At 37.2% G+C, this 13,864-nt stretch overlaps 1 protein-coding gene across 9 annotated transcripts in view; it reads left to right on the top strand.

The window, feature by feature from the left end:
* Nuak1 (Nuak family kinase 1) overlaps window positions 1-13,864 on the top strand; it is a 51,706-nt gene that overhangs the window by 21,268 nt on the left and 16,574 nt on the right. For 8 of the 9 annotated variants that reach the window (XR_010437872.1, XM_064696122.1, XM_064696319.1 and 5 more), the window contains exons 2-3: window positions 13,328-13,569; window positions 13,625-13,824. Coding sequence is in view for 8 of the 9 variants with exons in the window: in XM_064696122.1 (XP_064552192.1) it covers window positions 13,367-13,569; window positions 13,625-13,824 (403 nt within the window). In the remaining variant the exon portion in view is untranslated. Of the gene's footprint in view, window positions 1-6,422; window positions 6,600-13,327; window positions 13,570-13,624; window positions 13,825-13,864 lie in introns of those variants that run through there. The other variant, XM_064696178.1, reaches the window with a different exon arrangement.

A 13,864-nucleotide genomic window follows, 5' to 3' on the forward strand; every position in this document is an offset into this window, starting at 1 on the left:
GCAAATGTATATAATAGTCAGAAGGAACAATATCCGACCCCATAGTGTATACATGTTCTTGCTCAATATCAACAGCCTAGTCTATCCTGCCTTGTCGGTCTGTCTGTCCGTGTGTATAAATGTTAATGACTCCAAGATTTGAAATTTAAAAACGTAGCTGTCTTGATAACTTGAATACCTTACCTTCAAAAACGCATTTTTATGCCCTGAATATTTTATAAAGATCGGTCAATAAACACTAAATTTAATGAAAATCGCATTTCCTATAGTGTGGGTCTAATGAAAGAAGCTCAGCCGCATCGAAAAGTGCATCTTTTTATGAATGTATAGAATGTTTATGAGGGCACATTTCCCACGGCTTACTGTGTTGCCTAGTCGGTACTCCTGACTAGACGTTTGATTTACTTGTTTTTTTTTAAGGTACTGAGAAGCTGATGTCAGCCTTCAAATCAAAGATATAACTAGCTGGAGGTACCTAATATAAAGTATAGTATTGGAGAAATTGCCGCGACATAACTTACCGTGGGTCTGGCAGCAGGTCAACTTTGTTTTTGATTTATGTTTGGTTTGTCTCTAATATTGCTTAGCTCTTAATGCAAATTCGTTGTTATATATCGCACATTTCCCACCTTATGAACACATTGCTTATTGATCGAAGCATATGGGATAGGGTTTAGGGGCAGTAAAAAGAAGCGACATCGCTGTGCATTGCTTTTTTAAGCTAGTGTCCTCAATGAAATAGGTCATGTGTTATTAATTTATATATTAATTAAAAAATCAATTTTATTTTTTTTTTTTTTGATTAAAAACAAATTGCTTCTAAATGTATGCATTATTTATATTAATAATTGTTACATTATAATTTTGATTATAAGTTATTTCTTCAAATATAGAATTTACATATATATGTATACAAGTTATTTTTATTAAATATTTTTTGTATACATACATGCATAACACACTATTTTGTAATTAAGTTATTCCATTCGATATATTAACACGACAAAAAATATTGGTATTTTTAATATTTATCTGGTTTATTTAACTTAATTTATTTTATTGCATAGCTGGCAGTCCACATACCATTTGTCTCAACTTACCCTTTCAAAATAAAATTAAATTACTCTCCGCCGTTGCGTCTTTCTTTCATCACTTCTCTTATGCTTCTTCCTTGCGCAAGAACAACAAATGTATTTGTACGAATATGTCCGCATGCTGTCGGAAGTGTGCGGAATAGAGGAACGAGTTTGCATGAAGAACAAAGTGAAGCCCGTAAATGCTGAGTTTGGTGAAATTATCTTGAAAAATAGAATATGTTGCCACACAACAACACATTTTACTGTCCATTCATCCTATCTTAATAAACAAAGCAGTTTTTGATACAATCGATAGATTCAATTGCAGCTATATCATATAGTTTCGGCCGGTTCCGACTTCATACAGAGGGACCGATAGACGGACATGACTAAATCGATTCGGCTCGTTGTCCGGATCAAGAATATATTTACTTTATGTTTTTGTCAATTTTTTGACTGCCTCTGCACTGCATCATGCGTGGTAAGCGACGGGGATAATTGACAATTGGCCGGTCTGACTACCAAGTGCCTATTGATTCTGCCTGTACTACAGGACTGCACAAAATCACGCACACATCGACAAACATTTCTATGTACTTCTGCTTCTTTCCCCCTGCTTCACAGATTTTAAAATCATTTCTTTTATATGTTTGATTGACGGTCATAAAATGTAAGGGGCTTAAATATGTATACTAAACGAAGTCAAGGCTGTACCTCTAATATGGATTTATTTTCTATTTGAACAAAGGGAAGCGATGCGGGGCGTCCAAAGCGTAAATATTAGTATGTATTTGTATACGCAATCCTGCGTTCAATACGTACATAAAAGCATGGCCAGATTGAGGTCATCCTGATCATGAATATGTTCTTTATTGTTTCATAGATGTACCATTACATTTAAAAGATCCATTCCTTTTACCCATTATCAAGTATCTTAAATCGTAGAGGCATACAAAATACACTAGCAAAAAACCCCGATCGATTCTCAATGTTAGGAGAGCTTTAGTCTGTACATTTAACCTTTCCTATATATCAGGCCTTCTTCGGTTTGAAAAATATTAAATTAATATTAATAAAAAGTTGCGTAAGCATTATGGCTGTATAAATTATATGGTATAATAAGTTCGGCTAGTAAATATTTGACGTAGCATTATAGTGCTGCTGATCAAGGTATATTTGTGTATGTAATTACCAATTATATTTCTACTTATCTCAAACACGAATACTGATTTGCTGCAAACTCGAATATGCTATTTTCTAAATAATCTGTAAAGCACTTTGTATGGATAAGTTGACTTTAAAGTGCGTCGTCCTTTCATTTTAAACGGACATTTAAATTGACAACGCAGGGCCAACAATTAGCAGGTCTCCAACAAAAATGCGAGAAACGGATTACTTGAGGGCAGGCGACAACATAACTAACGCTCTCTGCATCATGCAAAGTCAATTAAGCGCGGCGAGAAAATGGCCGGCGCCCATATCTACACACACGCATACACACCCACACACACGAGGTCACACGCAATGGGGCGCCATTTTGTAGCCTGTCTGCCGCCATTCGCATAGTTGAGGCAAATTTGCCACATGCATTGCGAAGATATAAAATTGAATGAAATGAATTGAAATGTAAAGGAATGAAGGCTGGTAATGTGTGGTGGGGCCCGGCTGTCGCTGGTGGTGGGGGGCTGGTTTTGCCGGTGTGCAAAAGTTTTAAAATTCGTTTAAGCGAGACTTTGAATAAACGCGAGCCGACCATTGAAAAGACTTGGGCATTTCTGTGGTAACTACTTATTTATGCTTTGAGGGAAGCGAAAGTTTTTGATTTATGGGCATACACACACCCGTACACACGCATGAGCGCAGAGTTTGGCTGCGTTGAAACTTTTAGAACTGAGCAGCGAGCCCAAAATGGCATTTCCGGTTATCGCTGGCGCAAAATTTCAGAAATGTCGCGTTTATTTTTGGGGCACTTGCTGACATGAACGTCACACTGTGTGCACGCCCATTGAATGCTTACGCCCTCATATTTGGTCATTGTTATTGTTGTTGCTGTTAGCAGTGCTTCTGTCATGCAATGTATGCTTTCTTTTGTTTTTACTTGACGGGTTATTCGCTGTTGCATAGGCGAAAATGTGGGCGTGCTCTGAAATAGCTCAATTGGCCTGTGGGTCATCCCCAAAAATGCATTACATATGAAAGCATGTACGTATGTAATCATGTATGCATGTAAGCTAGTAGTAGACCGTGTGCTTGAGTTTGATATATACCTAGTATACATAGTGAGGCACGCTGACAGGCAAAACGCGTACGGAAATTATATAAGCTCACTTTATGCCGTTAAGGTTGACTTAGTGCCCCGACCCGTGCTCCGTTTCTGTGCTGCTTCCTGCCAAGCTTGTCGGTGGCCCCAAAGCGGAAGTGGGCCAAAACTAGTCGGCCCAGTCGCCGACTGTCTGGCATGTGATAAATAGTCGACGTCTGATTCTTGGCAAGCTGCCTGGCAAATATTTGCGCTAGCTTCAACTATAAGGTGATAAACTTGGCATAATGCAATATTTAGTGTTTGAACAGGCATTTAAAAGGCTATGCATACTTATATTGCAGTTTTGCCACATCTACGCTGCCCCCCGGCATCGCCATCATCATTATCTTCATCCACATCATCATCGTCAACCAGTGTTTGCCCAGCGTTGATAAGCTTTGAAATATTTTGCACACTTTTGCATATGCAAATGTAAGTCACACAAAATAAGTATCTGGGCACCGGCCACTGCTTGGGAGGATATAAACACGCACATATCGTATGGTTCCTTGGAATGTGCTTACAAGATTGCGTTTCTTGATTAATGTTGCTAGCGCTGGGCTTCTTTCGAGTACTGCCTTGAGGTTGCCCAGCTTGAGATATGAAGCTTTGGCCAAGTTGTTTTGTCTGATAAATAGTAGATGGAATTTGGATGTATGGCTGCCAACAGACACTGAACAATGATTTTACATTCGTTATGTACCCTCTACATTTTATTTGCAAACATCCATTTAATGCATGAAATGGCATTCGTACTGCTCGTAGGAATTTCTATTGTTAATTCGTTATGATATGAAAGAACATTTTTATAAGGATATGCAATCCAATTTAGTTGTGCATTTACTTTCAAATAAGGTCGAACAAACACATATTAAAATTTTGGAATATAAATCTTATAAATGTGTTTGCATATACTTTTTTATAGCTAGCGTGGATTGCATGAAAATACGTACAATATAATTGAATATATTTGCATTTATGCAATACGTATTTATTATGGCTGTTATATTCATACATAGTTGGAGTCTGGTATGTTTTATTCTGGCCTGGGTCTGTTCAAACATATCTGGAATCTTGTGCTGTCGAAGGCACAAAAGGCGCCCTTGACTAGATTCCCAAAAATATCATCGAATATTCAGGCTCTTGTGGTGTTCACTGTTTTTGACAAGCCACGACTCATCGTTACCATTAATAGCCTCTGTAATTTAAGCATAAAAGATACGCAAATTGCAATTTTATGAGTGGGCGCTTCCACTTCTTACTTAAGTTCTTGATTTAGTACTTTAAGTTACCTATGTACATATTTATGAATCATTTTGCTCCGTGATTGGCCAGTTCAACTGATGTCCAAGTGTAATTTTCATGCTAGATTCGACTTTGGTTTCAGCTGGTTTCAATATACAATACAATACGCAATACTAATACTAATATTACTTTACTCCTATAAATATAACCTGAAAAAGCGGGACGATGAGCCCATATTCGGCCTGGCTCAAATTTTTGCGTTGCGAAATCGCCGGAGATCATCAAAATAACAATACATACTGACGCTGAGACATGTATGCGTTTGTTCCATTTCAAGTCCGAGTATCACTTACCACAGGGTCAGTGTACCTTGTGTTCCCTTTTTGGCAAACAGTGTTAAGATAAGCACTGGGCAATAAACTCATTACTGCTACCGCATTGAAAGATTTCGTTTGCATTTTCACTCAGGTAGTGGATTTTCCAAAAACATTCAATCACGTCTTAAGTTAAGTTTCTCACAGATCTTACTGTAGTTCTTTTGTAGTTTGGACTGCACGTTGATCATTAATCAGGCAATATGTAAGTCAGAAAAAAAACGTAGATATATTAAAATTACTCATTCGTGCCTATAAAATACCAAACTTTATTTTTATGTATATTAAATTAAATCTTAATCCGTTAAATATAAATAAAAATTAAAACATTTTTCTTTTCATATAAATATAATTTTACTTGAAACAATTACTCGCATAATCTAATAAATGTCACTCTTACTTTCTAGACTGACGCGTTAGCATGATAGGTATTATCGAGTGCTGAGTTTTCTTTTAAGCATGTTAACTAAAATAAATATTTCAGTTAATTACTTTGATATAGTTGGCGACCGAAGTGCTTTTCCTGTATTTGCAGAAATAATTTGTGCATGCAAATGAAAGATGCTTGTCATATGCATACCCAGTTTTCTCTCACATTCATACATGACCTTTGAATGTGTTCAAAACACTATTGGCAGATATATTTACCATTTCACAAAAATATATGTACAATATTTATACAAATACACATAGAGTCGTAATAATGATCTGTGGGGGCATTAGGCAAATTATATCAAAATAAATCAATTGCCCATTTGGTGCTCGACTACTGCTGCTGGTGCTATTTGCCATTATGGTCTGTGCTCTCACTACCCACCCTTAATGTTTATAACGTGCACTATATATATTAATATATATGTACACATGTACAAATTTAGTTATTCATGGGTATGTACTACGTATGGTTATAACGCACTCGCTTATAGACACACCAAGTCGAATCTATATGCACGATCGTGATCTCGATGCGATCGTTTCACACATAATGCTATGGCACGCGCCCCGCTCCAGTTTCCAGTCTCCCTGACGCACGTGAGCAGAACGCACGAGAATAGAGAGTAAGATCGTGTGCGAGAGTGGGATTACGAGCGAAACTGTGAGAGACAACGATGCAAATGGTGCGATCTTGCTATGGTGAGAGCAATGTAGGGGTTTATTTTTAGGATAACAATGCCGCAATAGCATTGGGTAGCAGGAGCGAAATTCAACATTTCAGTATTTGGGGAAAATCGAGGAAAAATTTTCAGAGCTGCAGCCAGTCGACCGGATAAAGCAACGCGAACAAGTTGGCAAAACGGCAACGGCGGCTAAAGGCCAGAGCGCGAAATATATACATAAGTATATGTATAACTAAAGAGATACATATACAGAATATAGCCCATGGTATATATACATAAGTTTTATACTATATATGGAGCAATATTCAAGTGAAGAATCCTCAGTTTGACAAAAAGCGAAATGTGAAAATTGTCGTTGTGAGATACGTATTGGTGTGTGTTCTGTGTCTTTGTGTGTGCATGTGGGTTGCTTGGTCATGAAAGTTGCATGCACCACTGTACAACAGCGAAAAAGAAATCAAACTGAAACAAATCCACATTCGAGGTAAATACTTACATATTAAAAGTACATACCTACCATATATGTATACGTATGGGTACTCACTTACTTATCATGCCCAGACAACAGGGACTGGCAGTAAGAGTAAAAAAAATACCCCAATTGTTCGATTGCCTGTGTATGTGCGCGTGTATTGCGTGTGTGTGTGTGTATCTATGTATAACAGCATTATCCCGAGAAATTGCCCCGCTTGATTCTTCTAGAGAAGACCGAAGTTGCTTCCTCGTTCGTGTGCTATTTAGTTGGGTATGTTTTTGTCGCTGGCGCTTTTACTTTTCGTTGCTGGTCGGGTCTTTTGCTCGAATAAAAATTCCGCTTGCGTGTTAGCTGAAAGTTATTTTTAAAAATTTCTTTTAATTTTTTCTCTATTACGAGATACGAGATTTTAAATACAGACGACGTTGCTTTCGATAGTGTTCTATGGGAATTTTTTTCAAAACAATTTTTCCGCCTTTGGTTGCATTTATACCAACATTTCCGTATCTTGTTGAGAAAGTATGCAATAACAAAACTATTTACAAATTTATTGAATTGAAAAGCTGAAAACTTACCCAAAATAATTTATAACTAGGCACATTATTTCACAATTACGCACACAGCCAAGCTGTGCCCGAAGAAAGGGTGGAAAGGAAGCTGCTTACCCCGTCGTCGTTTCTTTGTTCAAATAGTATAGGTTGTAAATATAATCGTCTTTGTTCATATTACGTATACGCAATGTACGATTTCAGTCAGTGTGACGTGGGGATGTGTTTCAGAATATACATTTTAATGCTTTGTTCCTTGCAAAACACATTAGCTATAATAAAAAATAAATTGTGTAATAATATTTGCGAAATTTTATGTTAAATTTTTGTAATTTCTATGTGCCAAATGAATTGAAAAGGGGGAATATTGCTTATTTTTTAAAGATTCTCTTAATTTAATGTATATATTACTATTGTCTTAGAACATATAAATTGGATACGCAATATTATTGATCTCCTATTTATAATGAAGTCCCTTTAAGCTGTTTCTGGCAATAACATGTAGGCAAATTTGAGAGCTCTTCTGTTGTTCAAACATTTTCAAAATGGCAATTAGGCCAAACATTTACGTGTCAACCGACTGCCAAATGCAGTATCCGTGAAAGTGGACAGCAAGACGAATAACAACTGCAACATGAGCAACAACGAGTGCAGCAACAACAATAATGGCAATGGCAACAATGTCACAACTCAAGTGTCAAACAAAAGGCGGCGATGGCAATGGCATAGACAGCTACAAAAACAGTGTGATAGAGATAGTGACTTAGAGGGTGAGATAGATGCCGCCTGAATAGAAATGAGATAGAGGGAAAGCTATTTTCAACTTTTTGGTCAAGTAATATACCCAGAAACAAAAACAATGCGATTATTATCCAATAAAAAGCTATACATTTCGGTTCGCTTCCAATTCAAAGAGTCATTCGAAACTTCTCACTAAACAGCTCATAGCTAAAGTGGAAATCCAACGGGAAACTATAAAACGCACTCATTAAAAATTCAAATTGCAAACAACAACAAAACCTCAAAAAAACCAAAACTAAGTTAGAGTGCCCAAATCGGAAATGCCAAGCTAGGAGATACCCTATACGTAGTTTCAGATTGCTTTATCAAAAATGTATAACTATTGTAGACCGAAACACAAGCTTACTTAAGGCAGCGACTATACTTCACCCTCAGCCCCATACTATAGAAAATATATATATTCTAGTCCAATCTTTATGATATGCATAAGACACAAGGCAAAATTATGCTTCTGAAATGTTTTTTTTTTTTGTTTTGTTTTTGTACATAAATTAAAACCCATATCACTTGTAATTACAAGATATGCCCAAAAAGTAGAAGGTTTTTGTCGATACTAATTGATTGCGAAAAATGGGTATAGTATTCCAGATACATCCCACATTCCAAATTTGAAGTGGCTAAGTTATGTAGCTTCAAATCATCGCGTTCGTATAGTCGGACAGCTGAACAGACAGACTGACGCACTTAGAGATGGGCATGGCTTTTATTATTGATCTAGATTATGTATACTTTATCAGTGATTATACCTTTCTTTTAACCAAATAGAGTGTACGAAAATCTAACAAGAGCAATAAAGTGCATGAAAATGCAAATACAGGGTACGAAAATCCAACAAGAGCAATACAGTGCATGAAAATGCATGCATACATGAAAATGAAAACTCTGCTCAGAGCTGTTTTTGCACCGGCATAAAGAGCAGAGCGTTAAATTCTTGTTTTCCCCAACACACACACACACCGACACAACACAGAAGGCTGACGGTGTTTTCTGATGCTGTTATTGTTGTACTCGGGGCTAGAAAAACTTTTTTCAGCATATGGCGGCCGCTCATTGCAAGTCAGATGTGGGTGTAGGGGATATGTGTGTGTGTGTGTTGGTGTGCCAACTTTAGTGCAAGGAAAGGAAATGCTTGACATGCTTGCTCGTTATACTGTCTTTTATACTATTTTATTTATTTTCGATTTTTTTTTCGGCCACTGGCATTAACAAACATGTTTTATTTTTTTGTTCTCAACGTTTAAATTATTTCTTTCATTAATGTTTTTTATCTTCCGGTTGCCTTTCTCTTAACTTTTGTGTGGTCGCAGCCGTTAGCTTAGCTCTACTTTTATGGCTTTTGAGGACATGCATCTCCTTCTTGTCAGACGCATTTCTTTCATTAATAATATAATTCATAATTTCGTTGTGAATCGCACCCGCACAAAAAGTGCCAAATTAATAATAACAATAAATTGACTGATTTATTTACCACAATTAATGTCCATATTTATTTGGTTTATTTTGCGTTCATTGGACATAGATTCGAGGCCAAGATATTCTGACTTATTGACACATAAAATTGCCGGTTTTTTTGGTATAATTGTCGCAAAAGACATTTCATTTATTAATCGACTACCCAATGAAATATGTATGTGTACATGCGTGCGTATATATAAAATCTTATGATTCCGAAATGGTTGTGTATATTTCACCAAACAAGTGTCTTCAGCTGCCGATTGTGAGATACTCTTTTTACATTGTGAAATCAAACTAAAATAAAATAGGTGGACAGAAGCTAAGCGATGTACCTAACTTGGACTAATACTAAAGGGGGTGTGGCAATCTATCATAAAAAGTTCAACCAATTTTTCAGACTTTAGGTACATATAGGTCAGAAATAAAGTTTTCTGTACCCACCCATTAAAATACACATATCCGCTCCGATGGCCACTTCCTACTTCCCCGAGCAATCAATTATTAACCACTCGATTACAAAAGAAATTGTAAACATGAAATCTGTATTGTCCATTGCGATTAGGCCACAAACTTAGTAAACGGAAACTAAGAAACTTGTGAGTTAAATTTCCCTTCATATAAATTATTTCGTCTCAATTGTACAAGAGAAAAAATGCTGTAAGAATATTTTAAGAAGAGCACATTATTTCTAATTTATGATATGTCTGCTTTCTCTTTGTATCTTCCGTCTCAATCAACGGAGCTTGGCATATAAAACATACATCAACAAACAAACCGAAAAACCATTTCATTATTTTGCTTTTTTCTTAAATTCATTACATGTTACTTTCAAAAGGACGCAAAAGAAAAATATTTAAAATTTTTATCTGTACGTTGGTTACAGTTCAGTCATTCAGTTAAAGATAGCTGAATAGCCACAGCAAATTAATTGGTTTAAAATTGGACAAAGATTCTTTTAATAATCGCCCTTAAATATTGATACGTTAATTTGTGTGACCATACATAAGCACCCCAAACACAAATAATTTGTCAGAGATTCAATTCAATTATATCACTGAATCGATTTATTTTTGCAGACCAATAACATCAACCACAATTTTTTTATTAACAGTTTATGGTCATTGAACAATTTATGAGATTAAATGGGACGATTTTCGCTTGGATTGATGTGCTCATCAGTGCAAGAACCATATATCTCTGTTAAGGGCAATGCCAATTTAAATGTTTGAGGATTCTACAACAGGGAATGTACGAGAGGGATATGCTATAAGCAGCAAATGTGGCGCTCGACTTGACCCAGATATATCATTTCATTTGCATATTTATATGGGCGCCAGTTATAATTCGTATTGTCGTTGTTGTCGTTATTGTCGTTCCTCCTGCTCTGAGGCAAGGGTACCAGCATCGGTAACCAAAAAAAAAAAGGAAAATATTTTCCCTTGACGTAAACGACAACGATGCAAGAAATTCCAAACTGACGGAAAAGCGAGCGCAGATATTTTAGCAACTTTGCCTTGGAATGGCATGGCATTACACAGCATGGGTTGGGATAAGATGAGATGTGGCAGGGGGAGGTGAGGGGCAAATGCATTGCTCGTGTTTATCTCTGATGGCTGTCTGTCCAACTTTGGCTCCTCTGGCCGGTGCGCCCGTTGCTTGGCACGTAGTTAGTTGTTGCGCTATCTGCCCAATGACATGTGCTGAGTTCTGTGTGCCAAAAAACAAGAACACTGGACGCCGCGAATTGTTATTGTATCTTGCAGATACACAAATTGAATTGCCTGAAGTGAAAATGAACGAGCAGAGTTCAGCGCACTTTAAAAACTGTTCGTTGCACCGCACAACCGCTCAAAAAACCCCAGAAGCCCAAAGATAGATGAGCGCTAATACAATTGCGTGCCGAGATTAATTTATTTATTCCTGTAGAGCACGCGCCCCCAACGCATTTGTATTGTATGTGCCAGTGTCTCAAAGATAAACCCAGTATTATACGCTGTGTCGGGTGGGTGAGTGTGTGTGTTTGTGTATGCCTGAGTGTGTGTGAGTGAGAGTGTGACTCGTGCCAGGCACTGCACATGGCTTGCAGCGGATGTCTTTACTACTGCCTGGTGTGCTACTTGTGTGTACAGCTCGTGTTCTTGGATTACTCTTAACTGTAGTTCTGGTTGGTTTCGTACCAATTTCTGCAACAGGCAGAAAGATATGTCTCCGATTCCATAAAGTTTCTTGATCGGTACCAATATCAGATCATATCTCAGTTCTCAATTAAATCTCACTTAACTTTTCATAGGTATGTCTCTTAATGCAGGCAGTACTTTTGCCGATAGACACATGCCGGATGGGACCGCATTATCATAAAGCTGCCATAGGTCAATCGGTCAAAAATTATAAACAAAATTGCCATGTATTATATATATGTGAAATTTAAACAACATAGATCTACTTTTTATCTGAAGGAAGTCTAAGTCGAAAAATGTGTTTTGTGTGGAATATGGTTTTCTTTCAAGATATATTAGGAGTAATTCTATTCTCCTCACTTACCGATAAATCAATGTTAAATATGACTACTACTATATTATATGGGAAAAAGGTCGAAAGTTAAGAAAAAAAGTTTCTTCGAGGGTGTTTATTCATCGGAGTGCCTAACATAGGTGTTGTATTTGTATTTGTTGTATTTGTATATGTGTTCGTTTGTTGTGGTTACACTCTAATTTAGTGGCCATCAAGTGCACATTTATAATTGGAGCATTGCCAAGCAACGTGCTTGTCGATCCCTTCTGTGGGGCATTGCTCCGCTTTTAAGTCATAACTGTCACAGGCAAGTGCTTAGATTCTCAAACTTACTTGCATAAGATTCATGTATATGTATGTAGTAGATTGCACTTGTATCTAATAGCTACGCTCATGCACAATGCTGATGGATTAGTGTTCTAAAATCTGTGACGAAACAAACACAATGGGGGCACTCAGGGGGATATCGATATTAGCGTCCAGTGCAAGTCATTCACTTGACTGTTGTGCCCCTCCGCCTCGCCTCGCCTGATGCAGCTTTAAGCATGACTGCGCATAGAGTCAGACAAACTGGCACACTGATATATTTGGGGTACTGGGCGTTAGTCTGGTCATGAAAATAAATCTGTATAAATATTCCCTTGGCGGTGCTCAGACTTGCAGGGCATAATCTTAGGTGAATTTATGTTATCACAACTGATGATATTTAATTTCTTTCTTTCTTAAAAATTACAATTTTAATTTTTAAAAACTACAATTTGGTTTTAAAATATGCTCATTATTAAATGAATTTAAATTAATTTTATCATTTGTTTTTTGTTTTTTGAAAGTTTGTGTGAATTTAACAGGTCAGGGGATTCGGTTGAAATATCATAGCTGAGAATATATATATTTTCCCAGCTATTATAAGATGAAATTTTTTAAGTAACTATTGACTTGATTTAGAATGTTGAAAAAGTACGGCTAGTACGTCTCGTTTATCTCGATTCTCATGATAAGATATAAATTTAATGGACAACTAACGTATCCTATTAAAACTTAAAACTTCATCACAACTATCTAACATAATGTATGCACGTAAAACAAGATTATAGCTAATCTCATGGTACTAATCCTTTGTACGTGGAATGCAAATTCAAGCTTTTGCAAATCTTCTTGTCTGGCGTCTAATTTGTTGCCTTGCCTTAGCATAATCAAAAACTAGGTCGAGTGTGGATTTGTGAAGGCCCTGTCATGCTGGTGCTGGTTTCATCTCGGTGGCGCATCGTGGATAATTAATTGATTGCCCGTTTGATTGAACGTTTGATGGATGAGTGCAGCGACGTGTGTGTTCTGTTTTTGCTCCTGGCAAACTACATATTTGCTTTTGGTACAAGTGAACTATATACTAACATACTTGCCCTTTTTCTGTTTCATTTGCAGTAATTTGACTCGACAACAGACACAGCCACAGCTATAGCCATGGTGATAAGCAAACCCGACTCGTCGACAAATGGGGCGACGGCGGGAGCGGCTGCAGGTGCAGCTGCAGGACTGGATGCTGCCGCGAATAGCATGGGACATAGGTCGGGCATACCACAGGATCAAATAGACAATATTTTGAGCGGCATATCCAACACGGGGGATGTCAAAATGAACAATCATCGCAAGAAGCTGCGACAAAGGTAAGTAATTCGCCCGTTGCTAATTTCAAATGCTACAGTTTAATGATCCTTGCAGATTTGATATTATTAAAAAGTTAGGTCAAGGCACATATGGCAAAGTGCAGCTTGGTATTAATAAGGAAACGGGCCAGGAGGTGGCCATCAAAACGATAAAGAAATGTAAAATTGAAGCTGAGGCAGATCTCGTCCGCATTCGACGAGAGGTGCAAATCATGAGCTCAGTGCAGCATCCCAACATTATACACATATATGAAGGTATTCAATTCATCGACCTAGAACACTATACATGTTCATA

The sequence above is a fragment of the Drosophila montana genome, unplaced genomic scaffold (genome assembly GCF_035044405.1).
Source record: "Drosophila montana isolate Dmon_TW-CO22-7 unplaced genomic scaffold, ASM3504440v1 contig_1083_1, whole genome shotgun sequence".
Taxonomy (NCBI): Eukaryota; Metazoa; Arthropoda; class Insecta; order Diptera; family Drosophilidae; genus Drosophila; species Drosophila montana.